Here is a 15,586-nt window from a genome sequence, read left to right on the forward strand (position 1 = left end):
GACAGACTGCTATTGAATTGAGATGAATATGTTAGGTTCTCTCCCACAAACCCAGAATAGCAGCGGTAATCGGTAATAGACTGACCCAGATGAACATTCTGTAATCCCCAGATTAGCATTTGTCAGGATCTCCCGAGACCACTTGTGTTTATTTTGGCTAGCCTGATTCTCATTACTATTGCAACATGCATGACTCTTGGTAATGACTTTTGCAAATGTCTACTCAGATTTTGATATATTAAAAAAGGATCACCCCAGACGATGACCTCTTAACCTCTTTAACCAAGTAGGTTGGTGCGTTTACTTTTTTGCTGGAGCAGCAATGAGAGGTGGGCGGGGTGGCGCTGCAGCATGGAGGCTGTCTGAGGGGTCATCGTGGTCAGTCTCTCCCTGAACCAGGGTCACTGACAACAGCTTGGCATAGTTCAACACCCCCGGCTGACTCAGCAATGTCTTCCATATACGAGCCCCTAAAACAGTGGGAGGAAAAGTAAGACATTACACAATTGCTTGTATTATAGTATCTTCACTGAAGTCATGTAATACAGTTTTGCTATACTGGTAGTAGGACCATCAGATTGTACTTACCCAATAATACCACCTGGGGGCTGGTCCTCAAACTCAGAAACATCTGCTTCACCTTTGGCTCTTTACTAACAAATATAACAGTCTGGCCATTGAATAGAGGCCCCATGTTAATGTAAGGGCTGTCTGGCAGGTAGGACCTCATCACCTGTGGTTAAACAATGTCAAAAACGTCATATTAAACTCTTTCCAAATGCAAACGGCTATACAATTTGCCTCAAAGGCACAATATAAACAAGCTTGATTTTGATGCCATGCTAGTAGAGCCTGTGCTTGAGAAGCAGAATATCTTCTGAATTGGTGGCGTTGTTTTGGAACACAGCGATCATCTTACAGTCCTGGAACACTGTCTGCAATTCCTTCTTCAAGAGCAACACCAGGCCACTTTCTTGTGAATAAACCAGGACTCATAAATCAGTCCACATCTCGATACCAGCTCACATCACTACTATTCCTAACTGACCGGATGCTATTCCTAACTGACCGGATGGAGGAGCTCTCCTTTCAGCACTACACAACTATAGATGTGTGTTTGTGTGGCGCTGAAAAGACAGCTCCAGTATGCACACGAACATTGACAGGTTTCTTGTGCTTGTTTTTGAGTTATAAACACATGCGCTGGACTTCACTGACCTCCTGAACTGGTTTGACGTGGGGGGTCAGAATCCCTGGGGGAGCCGCAGGTTTGGGTGAAATGTATTCAGTGACAGTCATCAGCTTCTGTTTGAGGATGTGCATGGACTTCTTGTGACGTGTGACTGCCTTAGAGCCATGCTGGACACTCTGCATCAGGGGCAGCCATCCTGTAGACACACATGTTACATTAATAAGGTGTTTATTGTGTGTTTATAAAGGAGGATTTATTAAAAAAATAGAGGTTAGACAGACTGAATCTTATATTTAACTAGGCAAATCAGTTAAGAACAAATTCTTATTTTACAATGAGGGGCCTACCCCAGTCAAACCCTCCCCTAACCCAGACCAATTGTGTGCTGCCCTATGGGACTCCAGATCACCGCTGGTTGTGATACAGCCCGGGATTGAACCAAGGTCTGTAGGGCTCCTGAGTGGCGCAGCTCAGGAGCCCTACCGTTCTATGCAGGCAATAAAACCTGATAGCTGTGTTGCATTGGATAAAAGTGTTCACTTGTGTGTGCATGTGCATACATTCCAATAATACAGTATATGATGTGAGTGATACGATACAATCCATCTTTATGTCAATGTGATTATCTTTGTACAGTGATGGTCTTGGCTCAGGTTTGACATCAAAGAAAGGATGTATATGGTGGTAGTGTACAGAGCATTTTGCACATCAAGCTTTCTGTAATAACCTTCCACCCAAGAGTAAAGCATGAAGTTGCAATTCGTTTTTTCTCCAGGTGTATTTTTAAAGGCTGTTGTTGCAATGCTCTGCTTGTTACAATGCAGCCATGCACTTGCTAGACAGGTACTTGCTACAATGTAACTAGCTTTTTATGTAACTAGCCGGTGTAACTAACTAATGACGGCTAGTTAAGAAGTCATAAGGTGTAAACTGTGTACAACAGAGGACATAGACTGCAACAACATGGTTTGACTCGACATGTAGCTGTATTCATTTAACAATGTAATTTTCTCGAAATCTAAAGGAACAACCAAGATTCGAGCAAATGTCTTAACTAGTTGAACATGTTATTTCTCCAACCTCGTGCAAATTACAAACTGACACGTTTTCATTTTCGTTCCAAAAAATATTTGGTTTGACGGCCTGTATATGCGTAGTTTAAATATGCGTAGTTCAGCGCATAAGCTTAGCTTGCCACCTATTTCTCCTGGAGAAGCAGTTTCTGCCTCTCTTCATACAGTACTGTTTTTGGTTACAAAAGTCAGCGAATGTTTGCGTAATATTTTACGTGAGACAGTGAACGTGATTACGTCAGTCAGGCTTTGCGTGGTTGTTGTACAAGCATGAGGCGCATACCCAGTTGCAGTACATTAAAGAATATCAGTGAAATAGGTCAATACTTTCATTCCCATGCCTCGTTGACAGCTTGCTGTCGAGCATTATTTTCTCAGTCCTTTTGCACGAAATCTACGAGTGATTCTACAACCATGGATCTCAGTGGCATGCGGAAAAAATACAAAGGAGACGAAGAGGTGAGAATTAACAAGTTTTTTTTTCTTACATTCTTGTTATGGCACAAGCTACCTCACTTACCCTTCTAATTTGGGTTGAACGACCGTAAAGATGGCAATGGCAAATGCAGACACTTGCATATACCAGCGGCACCCCAACATTTCCATCACATTGCAAGTATGATATGTCAATTGAATGTACTTTAGTCAAATGTAAAATCTGCTTACAAAGCTGACTTTGCTTACGTGCAACGTCTTGTGATGTAATGAAGGGGTATCTCCCAATAGCTCCACCGCTGGCGAAGGGAGCATAACGGCCCTATAATATACACTATATATGCAAAGGTATGTGGACACCCCTTAAAATTAGTGGATTCCGGTATGTCATCCACACCCGTTGCTGACAGGTGTATACAATCGAACACACAGTCATGCAATCTCCGTAGACATACAGTGGCAGTAGAATTGCCTTTCTGAAGAGCTCAGTGACTTTCAACGTGGCACCATCTTAGGATGTCACCTGTTATTGTGAAGTGGAAACATCTTTGGAGCAACAACAGCATATCTGCGAAGTGGTAGACCACACAAGCTCACAGAACGGGACCGTTGAGTGCTGAAGCGTGTAACGTGTAAAAAATCTTCTGTCCTCGGTTGCAACACTCACTACTGACTTCCAAACTGCTTCTAGAAGCAACGTCAGCACAAGAACTGTTCCTCGGGAGCTTCATGAAATGTGTTTCCATGGCCGAAAAGGCACACAGAAGTCTAAGATCACTATGTGCAATGCCAAGCATTGGCTGGAGTGGTGTAAAGATCACTGCCATTGAACTCTGGAGCAGTGGAAACGCGTTCTCTGGAATGATGAATCACGCTTCACCATCTGGCAGTCCGACGGACAAATCTGGGTTTGGCGGATGCCAGGAGAACGCTACCTGCCCCAATGCATAGTGCCAACTGTAAAGTTTAGTAGTGGAGGAGGAATAATGGTCTGGAGCTGTTTTTCATGGTTCAGGCCCTTTTAGATCCAGTGAAGAAGGTTTTAACAATACAGCAAACAATGATATTCTAGACCAGGGTTCCCCAACTGGCAGCCCGCGGTCCGAATTTAGCCCATTGGTGGTTTTATTTGTCCACCCAAGTTTTCTGAGAAAATAAATAAATACATGTTTTGTTGTTAAACATATTAGACTAAAAACACCTGGAAATCAGCTAAAAAATGATTTTACTTAAAAAAATCTGTTTCCAAGTAGTCCCACGCATAATAGAGAGAAATGTGACCATATACAAATGTAAGCATGGTTTGAAATCATTCTGTTTTAGTCAAACATGATACTGTATATGTTTGGGCTTCTTGAGGTCAATTTGCCATCTACAAATGATTGTAAATATGTTCCCGGCCCCCCGACCATCACCTCAAGAAAAAATTGGCCCGTGGCGGAATCTAGTTGATGATCCATGTTCTAGACGATTCTGTGCTTCCTACTTTGTGGCAACAATTTGGGGAAGGCCCTTTCAAGTTTCAGCATGGCAATGCCCCCGTGCACAAAGCGAGGTCCATACAGAAATGGTTTGTCGTGATCGGTATGGAAGAACTTGACTGGCCTGGACAGAGCCCTGACCTCAACCCCATCTAACTCCTTTGGGATGAATTGGAACACTGACTGCAAGCCAGACCTAATTGCCAAACATCAATGCCCAACCTCACTAATGCTCTTGTGGTTGAATGGGAGCAAGTCCACGCAGCAATGTTCCAACATCTAGTGGAAAGCCTTCCCAGAAGAGTGGAGGCTGTTATAGCAGCAAAGGGGGGACCAACTCCATATTAATTCCCATGATTTTGGAATGAGATGTTCAACAAGCAGCTGTCCACATACTAGAAAAGAGAATTGTGTCACCTCTAGTCATAACATCTTTATCATCTACAAAGTTATGAAGGTTCACCTCACTGCATACACCCCAGTAATTGGAGTGATATCAGAAATGTATTGAAGATGGCATAATAGACATTTCTCAAAATGTATTTCCTTAAATGTCCAAGTCTGCTTATGTCTTCAATGTAATGTGCATTTTGATGTAAAAGTGTCATTATATTAACATGTCGTAGTGCTTTGAGGAGAATCAGCTCGTGTCTCTGGATCCCATCAAGCAGTTTGGAGATTGGTTTGATCAAGCCACAAAATGTCCTGAAATTGGAGAGCCCAATGCAATGTGCATCGCCACATCCACTAAGTGAGTACCCCCGTAAGTACTCCATTAAACACAATGCTTGCTTCTTAAGCTCAAATTGTAACACATTTTCTATCAATCTGCTTATTTCTACGTGAAGAGAAGGATGTCCATCTGCTCGTATGGTCTTGTTAAAAGGCTACAGCGATGAAGGCTTCCGCTTCTTTACCAACTACGAGAGCCGGAAAGGTGGAGAGCTGGTTAGTGTCTGCTACTGTCACAAGGCAGGCATCTTCCTGTCCTCTCAAATATATGTACTACTAGATTATGTCATACTATTCTTAGGGCTGGGCAGTATACTGTATTTTACAATATACCGATATTGATGCACGGACCGGTTTGGGATTTTACTTTACCTTCTATAACGGTTTTTGAATGTATGGTCTGTTAAATGTGATAAGCCGTGTGTAACGTCAATTTTTATAGTTTACACCTTCTACTTGAGTCATCCTTCTGTCACTGAAGGGGCGTATTTGTTGTTGCTTGACCACGAGACACTTGCGTTCAGTCTGCATCAATCCAGCACATGCAACAATGTTGATGACGACGATGTTATTTCCACTTGTCTTCTTAATTTAAATCCACAAGCGTTCTGTAATTACACAATTAGTTTGTGTTACATCTGCAAACAGCTACTTTGTCTTTTCTTACCACGTTTTAGCTAAATCCTGTTAGCCGCTAATCGCTAGTTAGCTGGCAGTGTGGGAATGATCTAAAATGAGTGCAGGATATGCAGAAATTGATGGAAATGCAGGAAAGTATTTTAGGTTGAAGTTAAATTGAACAGTATAAAACAATCAGAATGAAGAAAGACCCATTAAAATCATGTAGAATGTATGTGTTGCCACCGTAGCATCACGCACTACTCGTAAAGCAAATGTGGAACTTTTATTATTAAAAAAAAATAGTCAAATACCATCAACACTTTAAAAACTACTGTGATATGATATTTTGGCCATATCGCCCAGCCCTACTACTTCTGTTTGCAGACTTTACATCAGAATTTTTGATTTCCCTTCCGGTAGGACAGCAACCCTTACGCATGTCTGTGCTTTTACTGGGAGCCCATCAACAGGCAGGTATGTGCTTCATTTTACCTCTTAAAATGTAGCCTACTGGTCAACCCATTGTTTTAATATCTTCAAATATCTTAGATTTTTTTTTTAAACACATTGTGATGTAGTTTTTGAATCAATTAACTAATGCAGGATGACACTGAATTTGCTGTACAGTAGTTGGCACTACTCTTGAGAATGTGTGTGTGCAGATCCGTATCGAGGGCAATGTGGAGAGAATCCCCTACCAGCGTTCCTGTGACTACTTCCACTCCCGGCCCAAGAGTAGCCAGATCGGGGCCATTGTGAGCAGACAAAGCACTGCCGTCCCTGACAGAAATGTGAGAACCAGTCCATGCTACTCCACTGTATTATTGCCTTCCACCATTGAGGGACTTATTCCCTCAAAATGAGGGAAATTAATGAAATATGTTAAATCTGGGCAATTCCAGGCCAGGATAGCCCAGAAATATTTTGGGGTATCGCAGAATGTTCTGCCAATTTTCACATAGAAACTTCATTGGGAGGAAGGGTGCTTGACATGTATGACAAACAATTTTTTTGAAAATGATGATGAAATTGGCTATTTTATGTCCTTTTTAAACCTATACATGCCTCCTGTAAGACCCTATGATCTGTGAACCGTCGATGATACAGACAACATCTTGGTGTCATTATACTCCTTATAGTGTGCTCTAACATAATGGAGTATCTCTAGATTGAGATTTTTTTTCTCACATGAATCTATTCAACATGAAAAATAATATTTCTAAAGTACCCTTTTTGATTTTGTTCCTTTTATGACATACTCTACAAATACATACAATTTTTAAGTTATTATTTTATAAGCATCACCCACACTGCAATGCAATGTTGTCGTCGGTCTCTCGTTATGTAGTGTTGCGTTGACTCTCTTGTCGTGATGTGTGTTTTGTCCTATATTTTTATTTTTAGTCCCAGCCCCCATCCCCACAGGAGGCCTTTTGCCTTTTGGTAGGCCATCATTGTAAATAAGAATTTGTTCTTAACTGACTTGTCTAGTTAAATGAAGAAAAGAAAAAGGTGATTTTTGTGAATGTGCAATCCTAAAGGAGGGCTGTGATTGGTTATGACCTATAATATACATGTCTATACATTTGTCATATCTTCAATGGTACCAGAGAGCCCACTCTGGAAATTGTATGTGTTTGAAGAGGATATTATTCCAAACGATGTATCAAAAAGGGTACTTTTGAGATATTCATGTTGTTTATGTTGAATAACTGAATGTTAAACATTTTATTTCAGAATCTAGAAATACTCCATACTTGAAAGCACACTATAAAGAAGTATAATGACACCAAGATGTTTTCGTATCATGTATGGTTCACGGATCATAGGGTCTTACAGGAGGCATGTACAGTATACAGTTGAAGTCGGAAGTTTACATACACCTCAGCCAAATACGTTTAAACTCAGTTTTGCACAATTATTTACATTTAATCCTAGTAAAAATTCCCTGTCTTAGGTCAGTTAGGCTCACCACTTTATTTTAAGAATGGGAAATGTCAGAATAATAGCAGAGAGAATTATTTATTTTAGCTTTTATTTGGTTTACCACATTCCCAGTGGGTCAGATGTTTACGTACACTCGATTAGTATTTGGTAGCATTGCCTTTAAATTGTTTATCTTGGGTCAAACGTTTCGGGTAGCCTTCCACAAGCTTCCCACAATAAGATGGGTGAATTTTGACCCATTCCTCCTGACAGAGCTAGTGTAACTGAGTCAGGTTTGTAGGCCTCCTTGCTCGCACACACTTTTTCAGTTCTGCCCACAAATTTTCTATGGGATTGAGGTCAGGGCTTTGTGATGGCAACTCCAATACCTTGACTTTGTTGTCCTTAAGCCATTTTGCCACAACTTTGGAAGTATGCTTGGGGTCATTGTCCATTTGGAAGACCCATTTGTGACCAAGCTTTGTGATGTCTTGAGATGTTGCTTCAATATATCCACATAAATTTCCTCCCTCATGATGCCATCTATTTTGTGAAGTGCACCAGTCCCTCCTGCAGCAAAGCACCCCCACAACATGATGCTGCCACCCCCGTGCTTGTGGTTGAAAAACTAGTTTTAATGACTCCAACCTAAGTGTATGTAAACTTCCGACTTCAACTGTATGTCTTAAAAGGGCCTAAAATGACCACTTTCATTATGATAAAAAAAAAGTGATACAAATGTAAAAGCTTGTCAAACATCCTTCCTCCCAATGAAGTTTCTCTGTGAGAATTGCCAGAATCTGAGATACACAAAATATTTTTGGTCTGTCCTGGCGTGGAGTTGCCCATTTGACGGTTTTGTTTCACTCTGCAGTACCTGAGACAGAAAAATGCGGAGCTGGAGGAAAAGTACAAGGACACAGATGTCCCAATGCCTGACTATTGGTTAGTATTACTATCAAATCACCAGGAATTCTACATGACTTGGCCATGCCAAACCTGTGCAGTAAGTGGTCTTATCATGCAAGCCTGTTCTTGTTTTTGCCTGTCTTCCAACAGGGGAGGCTATATCGTTAAGCCTTACATGATAGAGTTCTGGCAGGGTCAGACCAACAGGCTACATGACCGTATTGTTTTCACACGGCCGAAAAATGTTCTAGAAGAGCATCAACATCATGCTGAGGCGGGCTGGGTGTACCAGAGGCTATCCCCTTGACAAGGACGGTTAGGGGAAATGGACTAAAGAGCAGGCTGGAGATTGGGGCTAGCGTACAACTCACTCATGTCAACATCATCAATCAAACCAACATCATTTCAATACATTAGGAACATTTTGATGTTGAATAACTAAGTGCTATATGATGTGTATCTTATTAAGCCATAATTTGCTGTTCTGTTCAATTGGTCTTGTTTTATACCAAATAAAGGAGACATTTTCTGGTTGGTTAGGAGGCCTGATTGTCTATTGTCTCCAAGGCAACAATGGAACATGATTAATGTGATGCAACTATGAACTATACAGTCTAGCACATAACCTGTGACACAAGGTTTTGCTAATCTGAATATGCTATATGGAATGCTTTGCATTTTCTGACTCATGAAGTGCAAAGTCTGTCTAGTAGAGTAGTCACTGTTTGGTAATGATTGACAGAAAATCAGCAATGTGTTTCTGCAGGCCTCAACAACCTCTAGAAACTGTACTTGTAAAGAGCACAATCTCCAGTACTGTGTCTGTTATTTAACGTTCGTACATGAGTTCCATTCTATTGGAGCAGGGATAGCCTACATGTTCTGTCTAGCTGCTAATATGTATTTTAATGGCCCACATCCACAGCAGTTTCTCTGTCATAATGTAATAACGATAGCCTATTAGGCTGAAGTCCCAGTGTTGAATTTGTTATGGACTGATTCCACAGGCAATCCATGTCTTGATCAATCTGCCTTTGAAATATAGGTATATTAAGGTGTATATATATAGGTACAGTTGAAGTTGGAAGTTTACATACACTTAGGTTGGAGTCATTAAAACTAGTTTTTCAACCACTCCACAAATTTCTTGTTAACATACTATAGTTTTGGCAAGTCTGTTAGGACATCTGGATGACATCTAAATGACACAAGTCATTTTTCCAACACTTGTTTACAGGCAGATTATTTCACTTATAATTCGCTGTATCACAATTCCAGTGGGTCAGAAGTTTACATATACTAATTTTACTGTGCCTTTAAACATCTTGGACAATTCCAGAAAATGATGTCATGGCTTTAGAAGCTTCTGATAGGCTAATTGACATCATTTGAGTGAATTGGAGGTGTACCTGTGGATGTATTTCAAGGCCTACCTTCAAACTCAGTGCCTCTTTGCTTGACATCATGGGAACATCAAAAGAAATCAACCAAGACCTCAGAAAAAAATTGTAGACCTCTACAAGTCTGGTTCATTCCAAACGCCTGAAGGTACCACGTTCATCTGTACAAACAATAGTACGCAAGTATAAACACCATGGGACCACACAGCCGCCATACCGCTCAGGAAGGAGATGTGTTCTGTCTCCTAGAGATGAACATACTTTGGTGCGAAAAGTGCAAATCAATCTCAGAACAACAGCAAAGGACCTTATGAAGATGCTGGAAGAAACAGGTACAAAAGTATCTATATTCACAGTAAAACGAGTCCTATATCGACATAACCTAAAAGGCCGCTCAGCAAGGAAGAAGCCACTGCTCCAAAACCGCCATAAAAATGCCAGACTACGGTTTGCAACTGCACATGGGGACAAAGATCGTACTTTTTGGAGAAATGTCCTATGGTCTGATGACCAATGTTATGTTTGGAGGAAAAAGGGGGAAGCTTGCATGCCGAAGAACACCGTCCCAACTGTGAAGCACGGGGGTGGCAGCATCATGTTGTGGGGGTGTATTGCTGCAGGAGGAACTGGTGCACTTCACAAAATAGATGGCATCATGAGGGAGGGAAATTATGTGGATATATTGAAACAACATCTCAAGACATCAGGAAGTTAAGCTTGGTTGCAAATGGGTCTTCCAAATGGACAATGACCCCAAGCATACTTCCAAAGTTGTGGCAAAATGGCTTAAGGACAACAAAGTCAAGGTGTTGGAGTGGCCATCACAAAGCCCTGAACTCAATCCCATAGAAAATGTGTGGGCAGAACTGAAAAAGTGTGTGCAAGCAAGGAGGCCTACAAACCTGACTCAGTTACACCAGCTCTGTCAGGAGGAATGGGCCAAAATTCACCCAACTTATTGTGGGAAGCCTGTGGAAGGCTTCCTGAAATGTTTGACCCAAGTTAAACAATTTAAATACTAACTGAGTGTATGTAAACGTCTGACCCACTGGGAATGTGATGAAAGAAATAAAAGCTGAAATAAATCATTCTCTCTACTATTATTCTGACATTTCACATTCTAAAAATAAAGTGGTGATCCCAACTAACCTAAAACAGGGATTTTTTTGACTAGGATTAAATGTCATTAATTGTGAAACTGAGTTTAAATGTATTTGGCTCAGGTGTATGTAAACTTCCGACTTCAACTGTATATTAAGATTAAGAGATCTGATGTGAGAGCAATTGTGCCAAGGTAATTCTGTGTAACATGTATATGTATAACAAACATCTATAACGAACAAACCTTTGAAGCTAAACATCATAATTTCATATACTTTAACATATATTCACTCCAGATTACTGGTCATGAGCCCTTGTTCAGACACAGGCAACATATTTGTTGCCTTATTCTTGAAAATCTTGAAAAGTGCAATGCTCACAGGAATGAACTGTTGAAGGTACTTTGCTAGCTATCCACACAAGGATACCACACATTCTAATATGTCTGTGCATCAATAACCTTGAACTGTATTGTTTATATGGGTGTGAGTGAGAATGTAGATGGTAACAGTATTATCGGTGTACTTGAGTGTGGTGTCCACCTTGGGAGTGTATATATATATATATATATATATATATATATATATGTTTTGTGCGAATAAGATTGCTGCGTTTTTGTGAGTGGTGTGGCTGTTTGTTGTTCATTGGTATTGATATGCACTTGTGTGTGTGTGTGCACATGCGTTATGTATGTTATTTCTCTGCTCTGTGGTTCTCATCACTAAGACCATGTTCAGGGGACAACATAGGGTTCTCAGCCAGTGTGGCACGGATCTTCTTGAAGCGACCAGAGTGGGACACCTTAACATGGCGCCCTTTAGTGGCCGACTTATCAGCTATCTTCTCCAGTCTGGCACTGAACTGGTCGTCTGTGGGGATCTGAGAGCTGTTGGAATGCTTCTTATTCCCAGTGCTATTGCCATACTCTGGGGGGATCTTGTACACAACCTTGACCTCAGACTTCTTGCGTGAGAAGGTCAGCTTCCACCAGCCAGGGTCAGCCATGGCACAGACAGAGACTGGAGGGGGTGCAGACCTAGGGAGGGAAAGGGCACCTGGTTTTGTGACAGTTGCACAGCAAGAGGACTCAAGTTCAAGAGACAAAGGCAGGGGGGATTCTTGAGACAATGCTGACATGTTTCTTGTAGTTGATTGGCAGACTAAAGTGAAAATTATCCAGACCTTATAGCTGCAAAATGTAACTTTTTGGGTGACAAATTCACATAGGAATATTAGTTATAGATCTGTCATTCTCATTGAAAGCAAGTTTAAGAAGCGGTAGATCTGTTCTATGTGCGTTATTTGTATGATTCCTATTCTGAAGTTTCGTTTTTGCGACCTTTACTTTAGTTTTTGTACAGAAGCTTCAAACATCTGAAAATGCTGTATTTTGGGTTATTGAAATATATTTCACAGCGGTTTTGATGGTACAATGATTCTCTACACTGCTTGTTTCATCACAAACTGAAATTTGACAAAATATTAGAATTTTAGCAACCAGGAAATGGCGAAGCCATTTCTGCATATTGCACCTTTAAATATAGCATTAGCTGATGATGATCAACTTTTATCCTAATTGTCTAATGCAGCTGTTTTTACCTCAATATCAAATAATTTCTGGGTTACAATTATGTACCTTACTGGGATTGTGGGAGGGGACAACTGAAAACTGGCTGTTATTGGCAGAGGTTTGGAACCAGGGGTAGGAACCGGAACAGAACCGAAAACCATAAAAGGTTCAGGGGACAGAACCAAAAACTGGGAACAAAAGTAATCTATACTGTTCCGGGAACAGAACCATTATTTTAAAAGCATGGGAACCGGTTAATTACTTTTAGCTAGCTAGCTCTGGTCCAACATGAAGCCAACTCTCTGAAGTTCAAAGATGTTCAAAGTTCTTTCATAGAAGCCGCTCCTCCATAGGTATAATTCTGTGGGCCTATTTCAGATAATGCATGTCAAACAACAAGATGCCTAGTGCTTCAAGCCAAACCGCCTGCTCCACCCTCTCTCGCGCTCTCCAACACCCGCAAAATTTGTTGCATCTCGCATCCTACACTTGTCTGTACAATGCATGTAAATAGCTTGCCCGCTCCATAGCACACTACACTGCTCTATCCGCACTGATTGGTGAAGTAATTTAATGTCGAGCTAGATGTAAAAAAAAAAAAATCTGAAGTTTAAAAAGGAACAGAAAGGAACAATAAAAAAAATATGTTTTTTGGTTCGAACCCGTTCAGTGTTTTATTTTGCTGGTCAGAACAGTGGAACGCAACAAAAAATATATATGGTTCTGTTCAGAACGAAACGATTGGAAAATAATTTACCACCTTTACCTTTACCTGGTGATGTCACCAGGCAGGCCAAAACTCCATCCAACCAAAACAGGCAGAAATTTCAGGCAGTCTTTTACACTACCCCATAGTGTGGAAATATATACAAAACATCAGGGAAATTGCATTTTTGACTGCACGGGCCTTTGAGTTAAGTATGTCAGTCAACCTGGAGAAAGTGCTTGAAAAAAAATGTGCTTGTTAGAGGCTTTCATCCATGCTAGATCAAACAAGGATTTGGTGATACAAAGTTGGATGTCACATTATACACTGCTCAAAAAAATATAGGGAACACTTAAACAACACAATGTAACTCCAAGTCAATCACACTTCTGTGAAATCAAACTGTCCACTTAGGAAGCAACACTGATTGACAATAAATTTCACATGCTGTTGTGCAAATGGAATAGACAACAGGTGGAAATTATAGGCAATTAGCAAGACACCCCCAATAAAGGAGTGGTTCTGCAGGTGGTGACCACAGACCACTTCTCAGTTCCTATGCTTCCCGGCTGATGTTTTGGTCACTTTTGAATGCTGGCGGTGCTTTCACTCTAGTGGTAGCATGAGACGGAGTCTACAACCCACACAAGTGGCTCAGGTAGTGCAGCTCATCCAGGATGGCACATCAATGCGAGCTGTGGCAAGAAGGTTTGCTGTGTCTGTCAGCGTAGTGTCCAGAGCATGGAGGCGCTACCAGGAGACAGGCCAGTACATCAGGAGACGTGGAGGAGGCCGTAGGAGGGCAACAACCCAGCAGCAGGACCGCTACCTCCGCCTTTGTGCAAGGAGGAGCACTGCCAGAGCCCTGCAAAATGACCTCCAGCAGGCCACAAATGTGCATGTGTCTGCTCAAACGGTCAGAAACAGACTCCATGAGGGTGGAATGAGGGCCCGACGTCCACAGGTGGGGGTTGTGCTTACAGCCCAACACCGTGCAGGACGTTTGGCATTTGCCAGAGAACACCAAGATTGGCAAATTCGCCACTGGCGCCCTGTGCTCTTCACAGATGAAAGCAGGTTCACACTGAGCACATGTGACAGGCGTGACAGAGTCTGGAGACGCCGTGGAGAACGTTCTGCTGCCTGCAACATCCTCCAGCATGACCGGTTTGACGGTGGGTCAGTCATGGTGTGGGGTGGCATTTCTTTGGGGGGCCGCACAGCCCTCCATGTGCTCGCCAGAGGTAGCCTGACTGCCATTAGGTACCGAGATGAGATCCTCAGACCCCTTGTGAGACCATATGCTGGTGCGGTTGGCCCTGGGTTCCTCCTAATGCAAGACAATGCTAGACCTCATGTGGCTGGAGTGTGTCAGCGGTTCCTGCAAGAGGAAGGCATTGATGCTATGGACTGGCCCGCCCATTCCCCAGACCTGAATCCAATTGAGCACATCTGGGACATCGTGTCTCGCTCCATCCACCAACGCCACGTCGCACCACAGACTGTCCAGGAGTTGGCGGATGCTTTAGTCCAGGTCTGGGAGGAGATCCCTCAGGAGACCATCCGCCACCTCATCAGGAGCATGCCCAGGCGTTGTAGGGAGGTCATACAGGCACGTAGAGGCCACACACACTACTGAGCCTCATTTTGACTTGTTTTAAGGACATTACATCAAAGTTGGATCAGCCTGTAGTGTGGTTTTCCACTTTAATTTTGAGTGTGACTCCAAATCCAGACCTCTATGGGTTGATAAATTTGATTTCCATTGATCATTTTTGTGTGATTTTGTTGTCAGCACATTCAACTATGTAAAGTAAAAAGTATTTAATAAGAATATTTCATTCATTCAGATCTAGGATGTGTTATTTTAGTGTTCCCTTTATTTTTTTGAGCAGTGTATATCGATTTTTAAGGCCATTTTCAAGGGGTCAAAGGTCAAATCTGGTGAAAATGTTCATATACATTTTAGTAATTTAGCAGGTGCTCTTATCCAGAGTGACTTACAGGAGCAATTAGGGTAATGTGCCTCGCTCAAGGGCACATCGACAGACATTTTTCCTAATAATATAAATATAAATACATTTTGCTCAAATGTCCTGGAACTCTCAACAAAAACGGAGTAGATTATCACATATAAACACTTCGACTATGGAATGGACGCATTAATAGTGACTTTTCATACAGCAATTGAGTCATTCACAAAATAATGCCTTTTGCGTCCCTTTGATATTTTAAGTAGAAATTATATACCAATATTGAATTTTTAAAGCATGTTATATTAAATAAAGTGCCCTTTAATATAAGCCACATTGTCACGATCGTCGTAAGGATTGGACCAAGGTGCAGCGTGGGAGGCGTACATTTAATTTAATTTAAATGAACACCGAACAAAATACTGAACGAAACGTGAAGCTACTGGTGTGCACACAGGCAACTATCT

The 15,586-nt window shown here is 41.6% G+C and overlaps 3 protein-coding genes across 3 annotated transcripts; 1 reads left to right on the top strand and 2 right to left on the bottom strand.

Moving 5' to 3' along the window:
• Positions 1-168: 168 nt before the first annotated feature.
• On the bottom strand, positions 169-1,383 carry LOC120029369 (39S ribosomal protein L10, mitochondrial-like). The gene is made up of 3 exons (XM_038974595.1): positions 1,219-1,383; positions 589-733; positions 169-470 (listed from the first exon to the last, which is right to left on the bottom strand). The coding sequence occupies exons 1-3, from the start codon at positions 1,372-1,374 to the stop codon at positions 301-303; spliced, it is 471 nt and encodes a 156-aa protein (XP_038830523.1). The 5' UTR covers positions 1,375-1,383; the 3' UTR covers positions 169-300.
• A 1,132-nt stretch (positions 1,384-2,515) lies between these two features.
• Positions 2,516-8,911, top strand: LOC120029834 (pyridoxine-5'-phosphate oxidase-like). The gene is made up of 7 exons (XM_038975121.1): positions 2,516-2,724; positions 4,808-4,932; positions 5,030-5,129; positions 5,955-6,008; positions 6,197-6,325; positions 8,335-8,405; positions 8,520-8,911. The coding sequence occupies exons 1-7, from the start codon at positions 2,536-2,538 to the stop codon at positions 8,674-8,676; spliced, it is 825 nt and encodes a 274-aa protein (XP_038831049.1). The 5' UTR covers positions 2,516-2,535; the 3' UTR covers positions 8,677-8,911.
• A 2,652-nt stretch (positions 8,912-11,563) lies between these two features.
• On the bottom strand, positions 11,564-11,875 carry LOC120029764 (proline-rich protein 15-like protein B). Its single transcript, XM_038975035.1, has one exon. The coding sequence runs from the start codon at positions 11,873-11,875 to the stop codon at positions 11,564-11,566; it is 312 nt and encodes a 103-aa protein (XP_038830963.1).
• Positions 11,876-15,586: the final 3,711 nt, after the last annotated feature.

Source organism: Salvelinus namaycush, chromosome 35 (assembly GCF_016432855.1).
Source record: "Salvelinus namaycush isolate Seneca chromosome 35, SaNama_1.0, whole genome shotgun sequence".
NCBI classification, from domain to species: Eukaryota; Metazoa; Chordata; class Actinopteri; order Salmoniformes; family Salmonidae; genus Salvelinus; species Salvelinus namaycush.

Bases quoted from the DNA above. Each gene is read 5' to 3' on its own strand.
- LOC120029369 (XM_038974595.1), bottom strand. From the start codon at position 1,374: ATGCAGAGTGTCCAGCATGGCTCTAAGGCAGTCACACGTCACAAGAAG. The intron at 734-1,218 runs GTCAGTGAAGTC...GTTTAACCACAG, and splicing joins ACGTCAAACCAGTTCAGGAG to GTGATGAGGTCCTACCTGCC. The intron at 471-588 runs GTAAGTACAATC...CCACTGTTTTAG, and splicing joins CCCCCAGGTGGTATTATTGG to GGGCTCGTATATGGAAGACA.
- LOC120029834 (XM_038975121.1), top strand. From the start codon at position 2,536: ATGAGGCGCATACCCAGTTGCAGTACATTAAAGAATATCAGTGAAATA. The intron at 4,933-5,029 runs GTGAGTACCCCC...TTCTACGTGAAG, and splicing joins TGCATCGCCACATCCACTAA to AGAAGGATGTCCATCTGCTC. The intron at 8,406-8,519 runs GTTAGTATTACT...GTCTTCCAACAG, and splicing joins GTCCCAATGCCTGACTATTG to GGGAGGCTATATCGTTAAGC.
- LOC120029764 (XM_038975035.1), bottom strand. From the start codon at position 11,875: ATGGCTGACCCTGGCTGGTGGAAGCTGACCTTCTCACGCAAGAAGTCT.